The sequence below is a fragment of the Alosa pseudoharengus genome, unplaced genomic scaffold (assembly GCF_046254945.1).
Source record: "Alosa pseudoharengus isolate Yale_2024_CS ecotype anadromous, Long Island Sound unplaced genomic scaffold, YU_APseudo_1.1 YU_APseudo_1.1_scf_16, whole genome shotgun sequence".
Taxonomy (NCBI): Eukaryota; Metazoa; Chordata; class Actinopteri; order Clupeiformes; family Clupeidae; genus Alosa; species Alosa pseudoharengus.
The window spans coordinates 20,274,268-20,294,267 of NW_027468630.1; the positions used below are offsets into that span (position 1 = coordinate 20,274,268).

At 44.0% G+C, this 20,000-nt stretch overlaps 2 protein-coding genes across 6 annotated transcripts in view; one reads left to right on the top strand and one right to left on the bottom strand.

Annotated features, from left to right (window-relative positions):
* Positions 1-18,105, top strand: part of klhl3 (kelch-like family member 3) — a 23,535-nt gene extending 5,430 nt beyond the window's left edge. For both annotated transcript variants that reach the window (XM_076287386.1, XM_076287385.1), the window contains 9 exons: positions 1,193-1,309; positions 2,740-2,889; positions 3,170-3,287; positions 6,422-6,619; positions 7,336-7,437; positions 7,635-7,763; positions 8,317-8,457; positions 14,941-15,084; positions 15,233-18,105. In XM_076287386.1, coding sequence (XP_076143501.1) covers positions 1,193-1,309; positions 2,740-2,889; positions 3,170-3,287; positions 6,422-6,619; positions 7,336-7,437; positions 7,635-7,763; positions 8,317-8,457; positions 14,941-15,084; positions 15,233-15,261 — 1,128 coding nt within the window. In that variant the 3' untranslated portion in view covers positions 15,262-18,105. The remainder of the gene's footprint in view (positions 1-1,192; positions 1,310-2,739; positions 2,890-3,169; positions 3,288-6,421; positions 6,620-7,335; positions 7,438-7,634; positions 7,764-8,316; positions 8,458-14,940; positions 15,085-15,232) is intronic.
* A 1,774-nt stretch (positions 18,106-19,879) lies between these two features.
* fam13b (family with sequence similarity 13 member B) overlaps positions 19,880-20,000 on the bottom strand; it is a 64,863-nt gene continuing 64,742 nt past the window's right edge. For all 4 annotated transcript variants that reach the window (XM_076287391.1, XM_076287389.1, XM_076287390.1 and 1 more), the window contains one exon: positions 19,880-20,000. This exon is cut by the window's right edge and continues 2,813 nt beyond it. The gene's annotated coding sequence lies outside the window, so the exon portion shown is untranslated.

Sequence of the window (20,000 nt, forward strand, 5' to 3'; positions counted from 1 at the left end):
CCCATAGCACAAGAACTAAACCATGTAGGAGGCTCAAATTTTGCATGCTGGTACATAAATAGGAATAGTAGGTATCAAAATCATCAAATTTGGTCTGGATGATCCTGTAGAAAGACTCTCACAAAAAGCAATGAACAGAACATACATTCCTTCAGGGTATGAACAGCAGACCTCACAAGTCTGAAAAATAATTTTGGATCTCATTTTCAGAGCGCCTTAACACTGTCTTTGTATATTCCCACAAGGTGTTTGGGTGCTCTGAAAATGAGAACCAAAATTATTCTCACAATTCCGCCTCTCCTCTAATGAAAAGGTCTTAACACATATGCTATCAGGGCGTACTACAACAGAAACATAGGCATACCAGACCAAATTAAAATGTATTATTATTATTATTATTATTATTATTATTATTTATTTATTTATTTATTTATTTATTAGCTCTTACTTAAACAGTGAAGACATTTTAGTACTGAGCACACCGACAATGTTTATCTCTTAAAGTTAAAGTTGACTGGTATTCAGCAGAACCTTTTACAGGTTTACCTTTTACTGTATCTAAAGCGACATGGCCTCGTAATGGCAGGTACAGGAATGGAATCCAGGCCGCTTGTGCCCCTGCTCCACCATGCCCAAGCTCCACCATGCCCAAGCTCCACCATGCCCAATATCCACCATGCCCCTGCTCCACCATGCCCAATATCCACCATGCCCCTGCTCCACCATGCCCAATATCCACCATGCCCCTGCTCCACCATGCCCAATATCCACCATGCCCAATATCCACCATGCCCAATATCCACCATTGCCCAATATCCACTATGCCCAATATCCACCATTGCCCAATATCCACCACTGGCCCTGCTCCGCCATGCCCAATATCCGTGTGCAGGAATGGCATTCTAGTACTGCTGCTTCACGCCAGAAAACAGAACGGCAACAATACATCAGGAAATGGGCAAGAAAATACCACTCAGACTGAGAGTTAAACTAAAATGGCATGAAAATAAAAACAATCCAGCCCTGCCCTTTGTGTGTGTGTGTGTGTGTATGTGTTTGTGTGTGTGTGTGTGTCTGTGTTACTTGAGGTCAGCACACACACACTCATTTTTTCCTCCATCTGTGTTTTTTGTATACCCCCCCCCCCCTTTTCTCCCCTTCATCACCCCCCCCCCCCCTTCCTCCTGTCCAGGTGTTTGAGGCCATGGTGGCCTGGATTAATCATGATAAGGAGGCTCGTTTGGAGCACATGCCCAAACTTATGGAGCATGTCAGGCTGCCTCTGCTCTCCAGAGATTACCTAGTCCAGGTGAGTCGGATATGTAACCTATAGGTCACCTGGCCCATGTGATTCTGATCTACAGAATCTGTATATAACCTGGTCAGGTGAGTCTGATGTACTGTATGAAGATGCTGGATTTGGGGGTTTTTGTCGTTGGTGCATCACATAGGTAACTTAAGCCGACCATAGATCGGACTGGTCAAAATAACATCAAACGTGTTTGATTGAATCTGGATAGTGTCAACAATGGAAATATTCACAAAGGATTCAGATCTGTCACCCAAACACACATAACGATTCCTGCCATGACTGAACACCGCGACTACCATTGACTCCCTCAGATGTCCCATGATTATCATGAACGTCGGGCTTAAAAATGGGAAGCTCTGTTCCTAGCTTTAGATGACCTGGTCCAGATGTCAGTTAGATTGTCCAGATGTGTCCTGCTTTTAAAACATGTAGATTACCTGGTCAAGTTAAAGCTGCAGTTGTCAAGTCTGACAGGTGGGAGGGGTGGGGACTTAGCCAAAATGTTGAATTTTTAAAACTCTCATGCCCCTCCCCCACTACCACCGAGCACCCTCTCATCGAGTTTGTGCTCGTCAATGCGCATCAGACTGCACCAGACTGTGATTCAGTCAGATCTCACACAGCCCTCCTCTGATTGAACCAGAAGGACCGGGAGCTGTGGATTTTTGCAAAACAAATAACAGACTCTAGGTGGAGCTAGAAGTGCGGGTTTTTTTCTAAAACCGGCTGATTTATGTTGTTCTGTCGGAGCATAATGTCAGTTTCAGTGAATATGATCAAAAAAATCTTGCCAACTGCAGCTTTAAATCATATTTAAATCATAGTTATTAAGATGGCCTGTCCCAGATAAGCACCTCTCTGCTGAGTGACTATACACATTTCATGTTCTAGGAGTGTCTGTTGTTGGTTTGTTTTATAGATGACATCATCTAGATGAGTGTGTTTGTTGTGATGTCAAAGGTCAAGTAGTCCTGAGGTGCATTCAAATTTGCGAACGCTCGCAAACAGTTTGAGGAGGTAGCTCTCCGCGAACATGTTGGGAGCTGGATGGAGAGTTACCATGGAGATGGAATGTTTACACAAAACCATTCAAATGTATCTGTTCATACAAACATGTTAGCCGCGAATGTTCGCCTCTGTTCAACGAATTTGAACGCACCCCTGGTGAGCAGGTGGCCACTGATTAATTTGACGCTGATGGTGGTGACACACATTCAGTGCTGCTCTTTGATTTCTTTCTGTCAGCGCTGACAAACACACACACTCAGTCACACAGTGTGATTCTACAGGGCTGAGTAGATACAGGGGAAATGCCCTTGACCGTTAAACAGCTTCTCCCCTTTGTGTTGAATAAGCAAGCTGTCATTTTTCAAAGGTGTTAAATGTGTGTATGTATACTTTGTGTTTGTGTGTGTGTGTGTGTGTAGAGGGTGGAGGAGGAGGCTCTCATTAAGAATAATAACACCTGTAAGGACTTCCTGATTGAGGCCATGAAGTATCACCTGCTCCCAGCAGACCAGCGCCACCTCATCAAGACTGACCGGACACGACCACGCACACCCGTCAGTCTGCCAAAGGTACACGCACACACACACACACACACACACATACGTACACACACACACACACACATACACACACACATACACACACATACACCATACCATATGTCTGCCAAAGATATTTTAGCGCACGCACTTACACACATGCTATTCAGACTGCCAGAGGTATACACACACACACACACACACCCACGATGCCAGTCAACCTGTCACTGTCACAACCAACTGTCACAGTCATATGATATTGCACCTCATAGTTATTCTATATATGAATATTTGTGTGTGTGTGTGTCAGGTGATGATCGTGGTGGGTGGACAGGCCCCAAAAGCCATCCGGACGGTAGAGTGTTATGACTTCCAGGAGGAGCGCTGGTACCAGGTAGCAGACCTGCCATCCAGACGCTGCCGAGCAGGTAGGACATGGTGTCCGCCTGGTTCAGGTCCGGAGCAAGAGGTAGCCTGCACACGGAGAAGGTCTCGGGTGGGTGGGTGGCTGGTAACTCTGGGGCAACAGGGTTCAGGTACGGAGTGGGGGGTTAGTCAAGTCAGAAATCTCAGAGAGCTTTATTCACTGCACCGGAGACCCACGTTGTGGGGCTAACAGACGCAGTCTGAGGTTCCACAGAAAAGACACACTTCTTATAGAACAATCATACAGTTTACATCTCCAAGGTATGACAGGAATCAAGATGAGTTCATCACCTGTTCTGCACAACATTGTATACAAGGATGTAACCCCTAACAACCGACATCAGTGACATTTACCCAAAGGCTGACCTAACACACATGAAGGCGCCAACCCCTCTTGAAGGAGATGGCAACGCCAACTCAGGGCCTCTTCTATCTCAACAAACAAGCACAGGCCCAATCACCTTGAGGAAAAATGCCACTGATGCAAAACATGTTTCATCAACCCCACATGTTGGACGTCATTTTTAAACATGGCGGCAGCACACTGAGGGCCAGATGTACGTACATTGCGAACGTAGCGTTATCAGCGTACAACCGCAAACCGCAGATTGCGAACGCTGTCAGACCCAAGTTTCCGTCGTATTTATCAAACTAGTGTAAACTGCGCCTTTCTCTGCCTTTCTCCGCCCATAAACGCAATTTACGAACGTCCACAACTGAACGGCAGAGCCTACATACAAGCGCAGTTGAATGAAGTTAACTGATGACAACATTAAAAAGAATCAAACGTTTAGCGATCATGAAATAATACCATACATGATAAGATGTCAACAAGCAGGGAGATAATGAAGATCAGTAGTTTTACTCAAACTACTTGTGCACGTAGGCTATGAAAAAATGGTCAAATCTAGCAAGTAGGAAAGTTTATGAATGACGTGAAAGTGAAAGTAAGACCTTCGAAAGGCCAACGAAAGTTAAGGTTTTGCTTTTGATAGTACAAATACTTACAAAACTGGTGCTCTAAATAGCGATTCTGTTGTCTTTGAGAGGTTCTCTTATTGACGCATTGAACGGAAGTATTTAGGCGCAGAATAGACGTGCGCTTTCATGAGCAGTCTTTGTACATACCGCGGAATACATAATTAGGCGCTCTTTACTCTTCCCCTCCCATCTTTTTACGTTAAACTCCCACTTTCCCCTGGATACTCCCATGAATGCATATGCATGACATGAAAAACGCAATTAGCCATTTTCAGCTCCCGCGACAGGCAGTTTACGGGTTTTTTTCATTGCGGCCTGTTTGTCAGGGCTCGAAATTAACGATGTCCCGACGTCCCGGGGACCATAAAAAATGCCTCCGGGACACAGTAGAATGATGTCTGGGACAACTCTGGGACAGTAGAAAAATGGCAAAGCAAATTTCAAAATAGGTACTTTTTTCCTAAACTACATGGGAATTTAAACATATCTTTCTTGTCTGAATAAAATTACACAAAATTTGACCTGGCGTAACGGGCAGCTGGCAAAAGCAGCGTTAGCCATCTGATCTATAAAGAAGCGGTTTTATACACGCAGCCTTACAACACTGTTTACTGCTCTTCGAATCACTGTAGGCTACAATGTCATTTTTGGTACAAATACAAAATAAGATATCCAAATGGGATGGGTGCTTGCGTTTCCTTAGGAATCCGCCGTCTTGGTTCTGTATAAAAATAGCCTAAATATTGAGTGACACATAGGGCACGAGTGGTAGGCCTAATGGGTCACTTTCCGATATAGAGGTTAACTTACCTAACTAGCAGGCAGGTAGGCTAGGAAATGGCATTTTTGACTGATAGTGTAGGCCTAAGGTTACACTGGTGTTCTAAAAAAAACGAGATGACAGTCCTCTGACTAAAACGATGCGTGTTTTCTGTCAGTGACAGACGAAACGTCACCAATACCATGCTGAACTAAATAGCCTACTGCAACTGCGATTTGACAAAACAATAGTGTTGCAAGGTAGCCTATAACTATGAAAACAGTTATTTAAGTTAGCATTTGACATTTCGTTGTGGCAGTTCTAAGCTATAGGCTATTCTTGAGAAAATAAACGAATACCGGAGAGTAGCCTATCTGACAGCTTCACTTCGGTAAAGTTAGACAGAAATTGGCCAGCTTCGTGGTAATTTCCCACGCAACTTATTGTTTTCACTTAGATCTGTGGCCATGACATCACACCAAACTGACATTGAAATTAAAGACACGTGAAAATAGATTATTGACGGAATGTTTTACAAACCTGTCCGTCAAAACCACAGACAATGAGAACGTCTAGTGCAACCTCAAAAAAGAGTCAAAAGCGCAACCTCTGAAAATGAGTGTTGTGTGAAACAGCAGATGATTAATGTTAGTAAAATGGTGTTTAATAAATTAAGTGTTCAAAACTTATGGTGGACCAGAATGAGTTAATTAAGTGGTGCAAGTTACTGATTATTATGCTGTTTATTACGTAGAATGGGAAAAAACAAGAACTTGAATTTGGGACACTGGTGGTTAAGTCCGGGACAGTGCCAAGTAGAATTCGGGACAGCTGCGGGACACTGAAAAAAAAAGTTTGTACATACCTCACAATGATTTTACACGCACATTGCGAAACAAATACGCCTGAAGTGGGCGGAAAAGCGTTAGTACATCTGGCCCTAAGTATACTTTTGACTGAATTATCTAGCATAGCATTTGCCATTGGAATGAATGGGGCTGAAGCTTCCTCCCTCTGTCCAGTTCTGTGTAGCACCTCTATGGTTCTGGGGGTAGTGGAGGCAGTGGGTGAATGGGACGGGATGGTGTGTGGTCTGAATCAGAGCACATGGGACTGGTTATGTGGTTGCCCAGCAACATTGCTCAAAAATGATGTCCCATGTTCATTACCTTGAGAAATTAGTGTTAGGGGCTAGCTGATAGTTACGTGGAAGGGGTTAGTGCCAACATAGAGTGTATGGATAGGTCTTGATATTCCCCAATGTGTTAAGAGATGCCATATTAGGTTATCTCAGGATGACTGGCTTTAATATGATGTGTTAAACCATATTTTATAGCTGTACTGTGTGTGTGTGTGTGTGTGTGTGTGTGTGTGTGTGTGTGTGTGTGTGTGCAGGTGTGGTGTTCATGGGGAGTCGTGTGTATGCGGTGGGGGGGTTTAACGGATCTCTGCGCGTGCGGACGGTGGACATGTATGATGGCGGGCGTGACCAGTGGACAACTGTGGCCAGTATGCAGGAGAGGCGCAGCACACTCGGAGCCGCCGTGCTGGGAGACCTGCTCTACGCCGTGGGAGGGTTCGACGGCAGCACAGGTACACACACACACACACACACACACACACACACACACATATACACACAAGCATGCACCAAAATGCAACAAGAAAGAAGCCACAGCATTTGGTGATCTGCTCTGTGCTGTAGGATATTGTAGGAGGAACACACACACACACACACACACACACACACATTGAGTTCATCAAGTCATTTAAGAAAACCTTAAGGAGAGAGAGACTGACTGAATCCACTTTCTAAAACTGCAAGTAGAACCTCTAACAATAGCATCATTATGACGCATTAAATTAACGTGTGGGGGGGGGGGGGTGGTGAGAGAGAAAAACCCACTGGCATGCTGACCTACATCTGATGGTGTCACATTGAATGTGTGTCTTTGTTGTCCAGAGACTGTGTGTATGTGTGTGTGTGTGTGTGTGTGTGTGTGTGTGTGTGTGAGAGAGTGTGAGAGAGTGTGAGAGAGGGGGAGAGAGAGAGAGAGAGAGAGAGAGAGAGAGAGAGAGAGAGAGAGAGAGAGAGAGAGAGAGAGAGAGCAGTCAGTGATACAAGCTGTCGTTTGTTTAACGATCTCTGTTTCTCTCTGTCCTGCATTCTTTCTCTAATCCACTTTCTCTTCCTCCTTTTACTGCCCTCTCTCCCACTCCTCTTCATTTCTTTTCTTCCTTCACTTCCATCACCTCTTTCTTTCGTCTTTTCTTTTCATCCACGCCTCCCCTCCCCCCCTCTCCATCAGGTCTGTCCTCTGTAGAGGCCTACAGTTGGAGGTCCAATGACTGGACGTTTGTGGCCTCCATGAACACCAGACGCAGCAGCGTCGGCGTGGGAGTGGTGGACGGTAAGAGACGCCACGCCGCCATCAGCATGATTCATCAGCATGACTCATCACCATCCATTAAGGCATTGTTTTAAACCCTGTATAGAGCACAGCCAATCACAAGCTGGGTGTGTTCATGTGGTTTAACGTGTGTGTGTGTGTGTCTGTGTGTGTGCGTGTGTGTGTGTGTGTGTGTGTGTGTGTGTGTGTGTGTGCAGGTAAGCTGTATGCAGTAGGAGGATATGATGGTGCATCTCGTCAGTGCCTGAGTACAGTAGAGGAGTTTGACCCTGTCAGGAACCAGTGGGTTTATGTGGCCGACATGAGCACCAGACGCAGTGGAGCAGGTGACACTCACACATAGACACACACTCAGACACATTAATCATCACACTACACCCTAGCAAGTGTTCATAATTAATCTGTCACAGTTAAAGGTACACTGTGCAGGTTTAGGTATTTTTGGTGACTGTAGAGCTCCCACTAGAGTCACAATATATTTATATTTTACTCTGCTGTTGTAAATAGCAAACTTCCCGTGACTTATCCCCCCTGTACACAGTGAAAATGCTTTTATTGTGGAGGTGAAGGATTAACAACAGGCAAAAATCTCCAAAGAGCTATAGATTTCTTGAGCCGCCGTTCTTGAAGTTGCATGGCTGGTTTTCTCGGTAGCGACTTACTATGTCTATGCTGTATAGCTATGCTAGGTGAACGATTTACCTATTATAAGTTCGTTTACCATCAAATTGGCTTCGTAAAGGTGAAAATCTTGCATAGTGTACCTTTAATGTGTACTGTGACAGTTTGCTTTTTGTTGTAGTGTGCTGTAGTTTTGCTGTAGTGTGCAAGTTGCCATATTAGTGGCCGATGTGGTTGTGACTGGTGTCGTTTGTCTAGGTGTGGGCGTGCTGGGAGGCCAGCTCTACGCGGCCGGGGGGCATGACGGCCCACTGGTGAGGAAGAGCGTGGAGGTGTTTGACCCCCCCAGCAACACCTGGAGACAGGTGTGCGATATGAACATGTGCCGCCGCAATGCAGGTGAGTTCGCCATGCACCACATCACTACATCAATGATACTCTGTAGCTGGAATGAGACGGGAGACAGAACATAGCCATACACAGCTGAGCATGTGAAAACTTCATGTTCCATTTATTTGGTGCAAAAAATGAAAAGCCAATTTACCAACATCGGTGTTGATCTGGGATAAGGGATATAAAGTATTATTAAAAATGGAACTAAGGAAGAAGTATCCTAGAAATCTGGATGCTCCCTAGGGTCAGCAAATGTAATTTGCAGCCAGGGTAGTCTAGCAACTCTCCGTTGGTTTGCGAGCTGGAAAAATGTAACTTCAATCAGGCCAATCACATCGTTTATGGAGTTGGTGGGCGGGCTTAATGGCAGAGTTACGATGGTTCCGCGTTAATTCCCTGCTACTTGAAAACAAAGAAGATGGATGCTGCTGCTGGCGAACAGCGTGACACGAGTTAAGCTTTTTTTAAGTTGGCAAAAGTTTGATCAACTAGCCAACTAGCTCCGCTGGTGGGAAAACGCATGGGAGTTGTAGCAGTATCCTATTGCGTGCAGAGGGAATTTGAAAGATAACAGTTTATCCCGCCCCTCAGATTGAGCACTGCGAATGGTGAGTTCCCAGACCCTACATCTTGATGTGGGTCTGGTTCATCAGGCTAAGGAAGAAAAGTAACTTGCAAAATCTTAGAAACAAAAGAAAGATCATGATTGAAGGGAAGTGCATGGAGAGAGGACTGTCCACTAGGGCTGTAACGATTTACGATTCGAAACCGAAATCGCGACATTCATATCCACGATACTGTGTCGCGGTGTGAAAAGGCAGAATCGCGACACACCCTTTCTAGTGTTTCACGCAGTGCATTGCAGCTTAGGCGGCCGCAAAAGCAACCCACAACTCCCGCTTTACTTATCGGTAGCCTACGTTGTCCAAAAACAAACAAATAAATAAATAAACTAGATGTACCGCATAGCGGTACAAAATATGACCGCCACTCAGTCCTGTACATCCGTTCCGCGAAAATAAAGCACACTTCAATTTGTCTCCATATTTTACTCCATCCCCCACTCTTGAAACTTTTGTGTATGCTTGTTTGGCATGCCTGAGTGTGTGTGTGCGGCTGCACAGAAAGTAGCCTACTGGTGCTGAAAAGGTGAATAGATTGTAGAATAGCCAAAGAAGATGTAGCATTGTTATAAAACCTTTAAAATCTCTAAACAATCACAAGTAGGGCAGTTCATCACAGTTCATCCATTGCAACTGGATTGATGAAAGGTCACTTACACCTGTAGGCTACATTGTATTTGGGAAAAGCAAAAGGTATCAGCATAATGTTATTTATTTATTTATTTGTTTATTTATTTATTTATTTACAAAAACATCTCAGCCGTTTTCAACAGCTATCAAAAACAAAGGTCATTTTTGGATGGATGGATTTTTTTGTTAATGTTTCTTCTTCTACATAAGATTTTAGTCATCTTTAGTTCATGTAATACTTTATTGTCAATGCACAAATTAAGTAACAGTAGTCTGAAACGTTATTGTTAATGCACAAATTAAGTAACAGTAGTCTGAAACGAAATGCTGTTTTACTAGTGGTGCAAATAACTGACATGTCCAAATGGGCCTTGATGAAATGCGTCGCTAGACTGTTCATACACATTTTAACGGGCCAAAGTTGAAGAGCTGTTGTCCGTTATTGTTCGTGCAAATATAGGCTGATTCATGTTCCCTTGCATTGTGTAACTGAGGTCCATGGCTAGTCTGGCTTTCACCAGACCAAGCTCAATCTTTTAAGAAATCAAAAAATAAATAGCGGGCAGATCAGGCTGGGTTCACCAAGCGAGCCTAGTCCATAGGCACCCGATATTGTTCACGCTCTGGCTATTCTAAATGCAAAAATGCATCAGGGAGTTATGACAAAACTGTAACTAACAAACTAGATCCTAATAGAAAGCTGTTAGCTTCCTTAAGCTACAGGTAGGCTTATAAGGTAGGCCTATTTACAACATAAATTGTCAATAAGCTATGCTGGCGACACAAATAAAATCTCCTTTGGAAACCAATGGCTTAAGCCTTACAGTATCAAGCGGACTTAAATTGCCATATCGTGGCGAAAAGTTGTAATAAAATTCACGCAGCTCCATGAGTCAAGGAAAGCGCGAATGAAGTAGCCACCTCTAAATGGGACCCACTAGCCTAAACAGTAGCTTATGGTGTGTTGCTAAAGCAGCCATAATGAAATGAAGGTGTCATTGTTTGGATACTTCACACACACGTGCTTTTTAATTTCACAGACTACAACTACCAAGCTGGAATCAAAGCACATCGATTCCCCTCTCAGACCCTGCACGCACTTCAAACAAAATAAACAGGCGTCTCAGTCTCACGCATGTAGGCAAAACTGTATCAGATCGGTGTAACGTTGGTAAATCTTCCATTGCACAGAATGATTTTTGTAGCACGTGCAACAAATGACAGTCGAAAGATACAATTACAGTGCTGTTATCAATTTGCTTGGTATAACCGCATTTATAGTTTTCTACAAATGCAATCAATCAAATTGGCCTCCATCACTCAACCAACGCTAACGGTAACATTGCCTAGGTCCTTATTGATATTATAAGATTAACGTACCTGCAGTAAAAACCAAGCATGTCCGATAAACATCCTCAGATTTATTTCGGCTTCAAGAAGAAATGGGAATTACATTTCATGTGAACATCATCCTATCCTTATTAGACGTTCTCTGCGGTAAACTATAGTCCTTGTAGGAAGCGGCCATTGTATTCCAACCCACGTTTAACTTCCAACAAAATTACGTCTCACTGCAACGATGCGCCATCTAGTGGACAAACGACTACTTATCGCCAATACTGGAAATGCAGCCATGATGATGATGATGATGAATATTTATTTTGGCTTTCTTTTAATCCTACTGAATTTGTAATTATGTATCAGCCGTTCTAATACCGATAGTATGTGGGTGCCTGTGTGTGTGTGCATGTGTATATGTGTGCACCGCCATCTACAGGCCAATGAGTGTACAGTCACTAAATGTACACATAATCTATTTTTTTAAAGACCCCCCCATGGATGAAATTCTACGAAACTTGGCATACCCCCAGAGAATGCCAGGTCAATCATACACATAAAATTTGGTGCAGTTCTGAACATCTTAACTGAAGATAGGGACGATTAAAGCAGAATAATATTGCATTTTCATTTTTTACCGGGGGGGTGCAAATCACAAATGAGTGATTATGGGCCAGATTGATGTGGGCCCTTGAGACCAACATACCATAAAAGATTCTTCATCCTCGGTGCCACGGTTCAGGTAGTTATTTAGGAAAAACTGCTTTTTTTGCGGTTCGGGGGGCCCAGCACGGGGGGGGAGTGGACCCCGGGGACGAAACGAAATTTTTCCGTAAAAGTCTAGTGGGGCTACATACCCACCAAATTTCATGTGCCCCGGTGGTTCGGTGTCCCGGGTATCGTTGACCAAAAATTCAGGAAGTAGATGACGGGAAAAAAAAAAAAAAAAACTTTGACAATCCCTATATGACCGCTTCGCTAGCTTCGCTAGCGGCGGTCATAATAAATAATCATTTCATACCTCTCCTTGCTTTCATTGTAGACTATGTGTGCAACTTTACCAAACAGTATAGAAGTAAACCCCCTCTCCTTGCCCCGCTCTCTCTCGCGCTCCCTCCCTCTCACTCTCCCTCCCTCTCCTGCTCAATGAACACGCGCGACTTAAATAAAACATTCACAATCGTGAAAGCAAGGACGCATAGAAGACGACTAGCTAAATTACTATTAAATCCGCTTAGCATCATTAGCATGCTGCACATATTTGTTTAAAACTCTTGCATTGAAGTTGACTGATCATCTCAATACCAACGTTTCCCAAAAGGGCCTGTCCCAAGGAGAACTAGTATTACCTTGAAACTTAAACACACATGGGGAAACTGAACAGTCCAATCAGTACACTATGATAGGCTAAGCTATATGCTACGTTGTTTACAATATTTCCAGGCTTCAACCAGACAGCTGAATTAAAGAGGTAGAGTTGTAATAAAAAATTACTATTTTTTATTACAACTCTACCTCTTTAATTCAGCTGTCTGGTTGAAGCCTGGAAATATTGACCTCTCCAGAATAAGTCCCGCCTCCGTAACTTCCGTATCCATCCAACTTCCGGGCGTGGATTGTCTATGAGAAATAACATGGCGTTTCGAAATATCATACCGGTAAAACATCTGTAGGTAGCGAAGTTGAAAAAGCTGGTGGGCAGATTGGCCTACACACTTCTGCCATATAGTTTCCACTGGATTTTTTGATTGTCGGTGCCGTTTAAGTAGTATACTATAGACTATACTACTTAAACGGCATCGAAAATCAAAAAATCCAGTGGAAACTAGATGGCAGAAGTGTGTAGGCCAATCTGCCCAGCAGCTTTTTCTACTTTGTCACCTACAGAGTTTGACAGGTACGATCTTTCAAAACGCCATGTTATTTCCCATAGACAATCCACGCCCGGAAGCTGGATGGATACGGAAGCTAGGAGGCGGGATATATTCTGGAGAGGTCTATTGTAAACAACGTAGCATATAGCTTAGCCTATCATAGTGTACTGATTGGACTGTTCAGTTTCCCCATGTGTGTTTAAGCCTAGGCTATAGGCTAATCTGCATAAAGTGTGCTGTCATAAATCTCAGTCATTCAGAAAAATATTTTTATATCAGGATATAAAATAATAGATATATTATATTGTAATCCTCTGGTGTTCTAAGGGAGGCTATTAAAATGTTATTTAATAAAATGTCTAGCCCCCCCCCCCCCCCCCAAAAAAAAAAAAGAAAAAAAAAAAAGAAAAATCGAGATTCCTATCGAACCGTGGGTCAAAAATCGTGATACAAACCGAATCGTGAGGTTGGTGTATCGTTACAGCCCTACTGTCCACCATTCTGTTCTAGTTCACAGTGATGGGTTCTAAAACAATGCCCTGTACTGAGATGGAGACTGTGGTAAATTGCGTCTAATGAATTCAGTGTAAATTGGGCTGTGTGCATACACACAATATCACCATAGTGAAAGACTGACATTATAGTACACTGAACAATAGTCCCTCTGTTTTCTAGAGAGAAACATGGCCTGATACTCACCAGTGCACCCAAACACGATCACATGTGTTTTAAATGATAGTGCCTAGCATAAGAGCCAGCTATTTAATATGCAACCTGCTTAATTTGAGTTCCATTCAGGTAATAAGCTCATTCACATGTGTTTTAAATGATAGTGCCTAGCCAAAGAGCCAGCTATTTAATATGCAACCTGCTTAATTTGAGTTCCATTCCCATATGTTTTAAATGATTGCAGGGAACACGTGTAGGCGTTATTAATGGCATTAGCACTGAGTCCTGGGGCTCACTGTATGAGGGGGGTCAGTGGGTTAAGCATCATAATCACAAACATGAGGGTGGTCTATTATGGGATGCAAGTGGAAACAGAATGCTTTCTAATATCTCACATATCTATATCAGTATGTCTTTGGTATCTTACATGTTTCTCAGGGCGTTCCATGTACTGTATGTGTGTAGCCTGCTGGAAGGTACCCGGATCTAGTAAGCATGTGACATTCTCCTCACCTGTGATCTCACTGTTTCCCGTGTGTGTGTGTGTGTGTGTGTGTGTGTGTGTGTGTGTGTGTGTGTGTGTGTGTGTCTGGTGTGTGTCTGGTGTGTGTGTGTGTGTGTGTGTGTGTGTGTGTGTGTGTGTGTGTGTCTGGTGTGTGTCTGGTGTGTGTGTGTGTGTGTGTGTGTGTGTGTGTGTGTGTGTGTGTGTCTGGTGTGTGTGTGTGTTTGTGTGTTTGTGTGTGTGTGTGTTTGTGTGTGTGTGTGTGTGTGTGTTTGTGTGTGTTTGTGTGTGTTTGTGTGTGTTTGTGTGTGTGTGTGGACGGTTTCCCCTGAGGTGCTCTGTCTGGCAGATGTTTTCACTGATAAAGTCTGAATTCACTAAAGGCCACAGGCGCAGTGGCTGAATAAAATTAAATACTGATTGCATTGGTCAGAGTGGGTCAGGCCCGAAATGCGTTCAAATTTGCAAACATAGGCAAACGTTTGCAAACAGTTTTCTGTTTGCCTTGAGTTCTCTGTGAACATTTGCAAACACTTTAAGATGGTAGTTCTCTCCCTTGGTGGTGCTTGTCTTTCTCTACGTTCTCCTCCGTTCACCGTGTGTCGGTGATGATGAGCTCTTTGTGTGGTGCTCACCTGCGAACATACAGTGGAGCTGGACGTGGGCTGGACGAAGTGTTACCGTGACAATAGAATGTTTACACCGTGACCATGTTGTACAAATCTGACTGTTCAGATGAAACGTTGCCACGAACGGCGAACGTTTGTCAACTGTTCGCCAACTGAATTGGAACGCCCCTCTGGTCAGAGATCAGATTAGCTGAGTTGACCGCTGTGTCCTGCCCTGTCCCCAGGTGTGTGTGCCATTAATGGGATGCTGTACGTGGTCGGGGGAGACGACGGCTCCTGTAACCTCTCCTCTGTGGAGTTCTACAACCCAGCCGCAGACAAGTGGAGCCTACTGCCCATCAACATGGGCAATGGACGGAGCTATGCAGGTAACACACACACACACACACACACACATACATGGATACACACACACACACTCGCACAGAGACACACACTCAAACACTTTGAAAGGTCATCTACACCATACTCACATGGTCAATTTCTTCAATCTCTCACTGTGTCTCTTTTGTACAGGTGTCTCAGTCATTGACAAACCATCATGACAATCAGCCCCCACCATCAGTAATTTCCCTTGGACCAATCACAAGATAGACCGCAGTCCACCGGAGACCATGATGACCAATCACAAAACAGACTGCAACCACCTGGGGTCCACCTGGGGCAGTCAGGCAGAAGACTGTGACCCAGACACTGACTGATTTACCCATCAGCCCCTGCTGGTGCACGCCGCATGCTGACCCAACCTCCAATCCCTGACTGCGCTGTCTGGAGTGGCCCCACCCTCCCTGAGATGGACGTACCCTCTCCTTCAATCAGAGAATGGCATGTAGCTACGCCACACCCCCTTCCTTGACACTGTGGACAGGTCAAAAGCAAGGGCAAAAGTCAGTTGACCACTTCAAGCGAAGCACATTTTAAATCACTTTATTGAAGTTACAGAGGGAACTCACAAACTCCAAAGAACCATTACTGGATTGCTAGTTCCCTTTGATGGAGGAGTGGATTAACATCATGTGATGACTGATGACTGGAGTTCAGAAAGTCCATTGTGTGTGGAACAGGGTGGAGTGTTCCACGTGCAACCGTGCCAACCAGTTCCATCTCTGCTCTACTACTGATTCTTTTGCCATTTGGGGGAGCAGCAAGAATTATCTTGACCTCTCTCTACCTCCCACCCTTCAACAGGAACCATCCCCACCTCTCCTCCCCACCCCCAACAGGAACCATTCCCACCTCTTACCCCCATCCTCCAAAAGGAACCATTCCCACCTCTTCTCCCCCAACCCCCAACAGGAACCATTTCAACCTCTCTACCCCATCCTCCAACAGGAACCATTCCAACCTCTTACCCCACATCCTCCAATAGGAACCATTCCAACTTCTCTACCCCAACCCTCCAATAGGAACCATCCTCACACCCCAACTCTATGCTATAGACCAGAAGCAGTGCTGCAGTGCCACCTCTGACACACAGGGAGCGCCAGTGAGCTGCTGTGTGTGTGTGTGTGTGTCTGTGTGTGTCTGTGTGTGTGTGTGTGTGTGTGTGTGTGTGTGTGTGTGTGTGTGTGTGTGTGTGTGTATCTACCAAATAGGCAGACGGCAATCTAAACCTATTCTCACTTTCAGGAATACAGTCAAGCACTTCTCTCTCCTCTCTCTCTTCCTCTCTCTCTCTCTCTCTCTCCCTCCCTCTCTCTCTCAATATCCTTCCTTTATTCTTTGTTTCCTTCCTTTATTCTCCCCTCTTCCTGCCTCTCTCTGTCTCTCTCTTTCTCTACGTTCTCCTGTGTGTTGGTGATGAGCTCTTTGTGTGATGCTCACCGTTGAAACACAACTGCAAAAGAGATTTGTGTGCCAGTCTGACTGATAGAACAGAGATAATAATCTGTTCTGTTCTGTAGTAGCTGTCTGAGATGTGTCTCAGACGTGTCCAGTATTTATCCCGGATGTCTCAGTGATGTCTCGTAGATTGATCTGCCTGTAATGAGGCCTGAGGAGGAGGACGTGCCAAGCCAACTCTACATTAATCCTTAAGGATGTGATGAGACACTGACCAGCCCAGTGGACCTCTGCATGGCTGTGGCTTTACTCTGTCATATTATATCATGATCTGGGGATGAACTGGCCCCCTCGGATGTAACACCACGCTGAGAGACTGACCTGGCTATGCTGTGCGTGGCTCCATTGCTGGTCATCGGAGACCCGACAGACTCACGTTCACAGACTCTCACAGCGTGAAACCAGCCCCTCCTGAGTCCTCTGGTGGAAGGTGAACTACAGGGTTTCTGAGGGATGGGAGCAGGGGGCTCATCTCTTAACAGTGTCAATGTTAAGCACATGTCTTTGTGTGTGTCACAAGCATATATTCCATATGATTGCAAAAGAATTGTTTACTTTTTTGCCTTAGAGGTTCAGTCTCTCTAGTCTCCGTTGGAATTCTTGAAATATACAATGCATTTGTAGAGTTGCCATGGTTATTATGATATACATATGAAAGGACATGACCGCTTAACCCCTTTTTGTAATGTTTTTATAACGTCCCCACCGAGCTGGTCAGAAATAATGCACAATAGCGTCGTGTCTGGAGTCCACTTGAGCACTGAGTGAATGAAATAGTAAATTTGCGATTTTGTAATCTTCTAATCCTCTTGTGTAGCACAGTAGTTTAGCAAATGTTCATTACAGGTTAGCTGCCAACTATGACCTGACTTACTCCCAGCACAAAAAACACAAAGCTTTGGCTTCTAGTTTTCTGATTTCTGCCACCAGAGAGATTGAATTAGTTAAAAACTACTCTTCACAGTATCGCTAATCTGTTGGATTGTGCCAGCCAGGTGGAAGAGCCTGTTACTAACGAGCTCGCGTTCACAAGATAAATTAAGGATAAGAGCCTGTTGACTATCATATGCATTTACAAATGAAGATTACGTGAACATATCCTAATTGTGTATGGGGCACTTTAGTGTGGTCACCCGCTAAAACTTTTGCGACCCATGAATGATGTACCCTGTCACGTATGCATATGGAATGTACATAATCATGGAGAAGAAAGTCTGTTAACGGCAAGTTAGCTCAAGAAATGAGGACCATGCAGCCAGTGCGATTGAAGCGATGGCTACAGAATACACTAAGTGGCTGTGGACTCAGATAGGGGGGCACTCTGCCCGGTGTTCTGGTATTTTACGCAAGAAAGGGTTTGATGACCAGGTCTCTGACTATGCACATCCTGCAAGTGGCGTCATGTTGGTGCTGATGGCAGTCACACGCCTGTTTCACACTACGGAAGACATTTGACCTGCTCACCTGGGTTGTTCAATTGTACAGTGTAGTTGATGCTCAACAGATGTTTTAACTGTATCTATACGAAATGTGTTGAAGGAAATAAAGAAATGTACTGTTGTCTGATGAGTCTTTGTCTCGTTTAGTTTGGTTTTGTTTTGCTCCCTAATAGGCTCTTGTCAAATTATGCAATACAATTCTGCTTAAGAACCATCAAATGAAATGTATACATTTTGAGTCTGAAGTGGATTGAAAAGTTTGAGGGTCATGAATACAGACATTGCATTCAGGTTAGTGATGTCATCATCATTCCCAGGAAATGGTGATAGAGGTGTGTGGTCAAGGTTTGTATGATTGTTTTGTTTGGCTTTTTAAACTTTGTAAATATGATCCCAGAATAACAGACTTTAATACACCCGGCAATGACCTGACATGCAGAAACAAACGTCAAAATATCACCAAAATACAACTAAAGGAAAATGGATATATCAGTTAAATCCATGGATTTTTACTTTTTTATTTACCACAAGAGGGCGCCAGTATCACACTTTGATTTGTCAGATTTACTCTGTTATATAAGCTATTTTGTAAGGACAGTAGCCTAAGTCATTGTTCGTCTGGGCCTATTTATAAAACGTAGCTGGTCAGAATGGTTCTTACTCCATCAGTAAGTAGGTGTGACTAGACTGCAGTAGACATAATTCGCTTCTCCTTTGTGTCTGATTGCCACTGAATTAGCCAAGCTTTTCCATGCCCTAACTACATTTATTGGTCTAGACCTAATTGCATTCATTTGCTTTAGGAAAATTGCAAATTATGCACCACATGATTGAGACTGGATAAACTTGGATAAATCTTTTGCAAGGGTAGAGAAAAGAAATATTGGCTTGCATACAACAGACAGGCAGGGAACATTATATAAGTTTCAGCATCCTAAACAACACCAGTGTGTGCAAGAAGAACTCCCTGAGCTGAGTTGGGCCAGATATCCAGCCTATTACAAATGAATGAGACTTGTGGATCAAAATAGCTCAAGCATCTGACAGTAGCATGCAAAGAAGCTCATCCATAATGTTTATTGACATGTATAGGCTAAATAATAACATTATATACTGACAGGTGAGTGACCGCTCACTGGACTTCAGCCAAGAGTGCAAATGAAGACACACACACAGGGTCTGTTGTCTTATGTTTGCTGGGTTAGTTAAGGATTGAACTTGGTTAATAAACTCCTTGTCAGCACTGCAGTAACTGCATTTGTATTGGGCTGTGTCATTCAGTGTGCTTTACATAAATACAAGCAAAAAGTAGTAGTAAATGACAGCAGTGTGGTAGTGTAGTGGCTAAGGAGCCCAGCTAGCATGCAATACCCAAAGACTGAATTTATGGGTTTGAAACACCGCTGCTACCGTTGTGCCCTTGAGCAAGGCACTTATCTCAGCGAAATTAAGCTGCTTCAGCGAGTCTGGCCCTGTAAGATCTGATGTCTGTAAATCAAATGTGTCTGCCAAATGAATAAATAATAATAATACTAAAAAATAGTGAGATTGTATGACTGGCAGAGACTACTCTTACTTTACTAAAACAGACTTTAAGAGATCACATTTCAGTCTGTCTGACTGTATGACTGGGAGTGGGGATGACCTAGACCAGTGGTTCTCAAGAGGCAGTCTTGATCACACCAGCTTCAGCAATCCAAGGCCATTATAGTTACACAGTGTCCAGGTTGGTGTGTGTGTGTGTGTGTGTGACCTGGAGGGATGGATCGATTTTCAGGGCAGACAGACGGCTTGAGGACGCTTGGGCTCCACATTCCACACTCAGCTGTGTTGTAAATAGGCTTAACTAATGGAATGGAACAACGCCATAGACAAGACAGGATCGGTATTCACAAGCCATTTATTGAGAAAATGCACATACTTGAATACAGGAGGCCTCCCCTCATTCATTAGGTTCCGGCCGGGACACTAACGTTATTGCTTATTCTTCATGGCACCAAAAC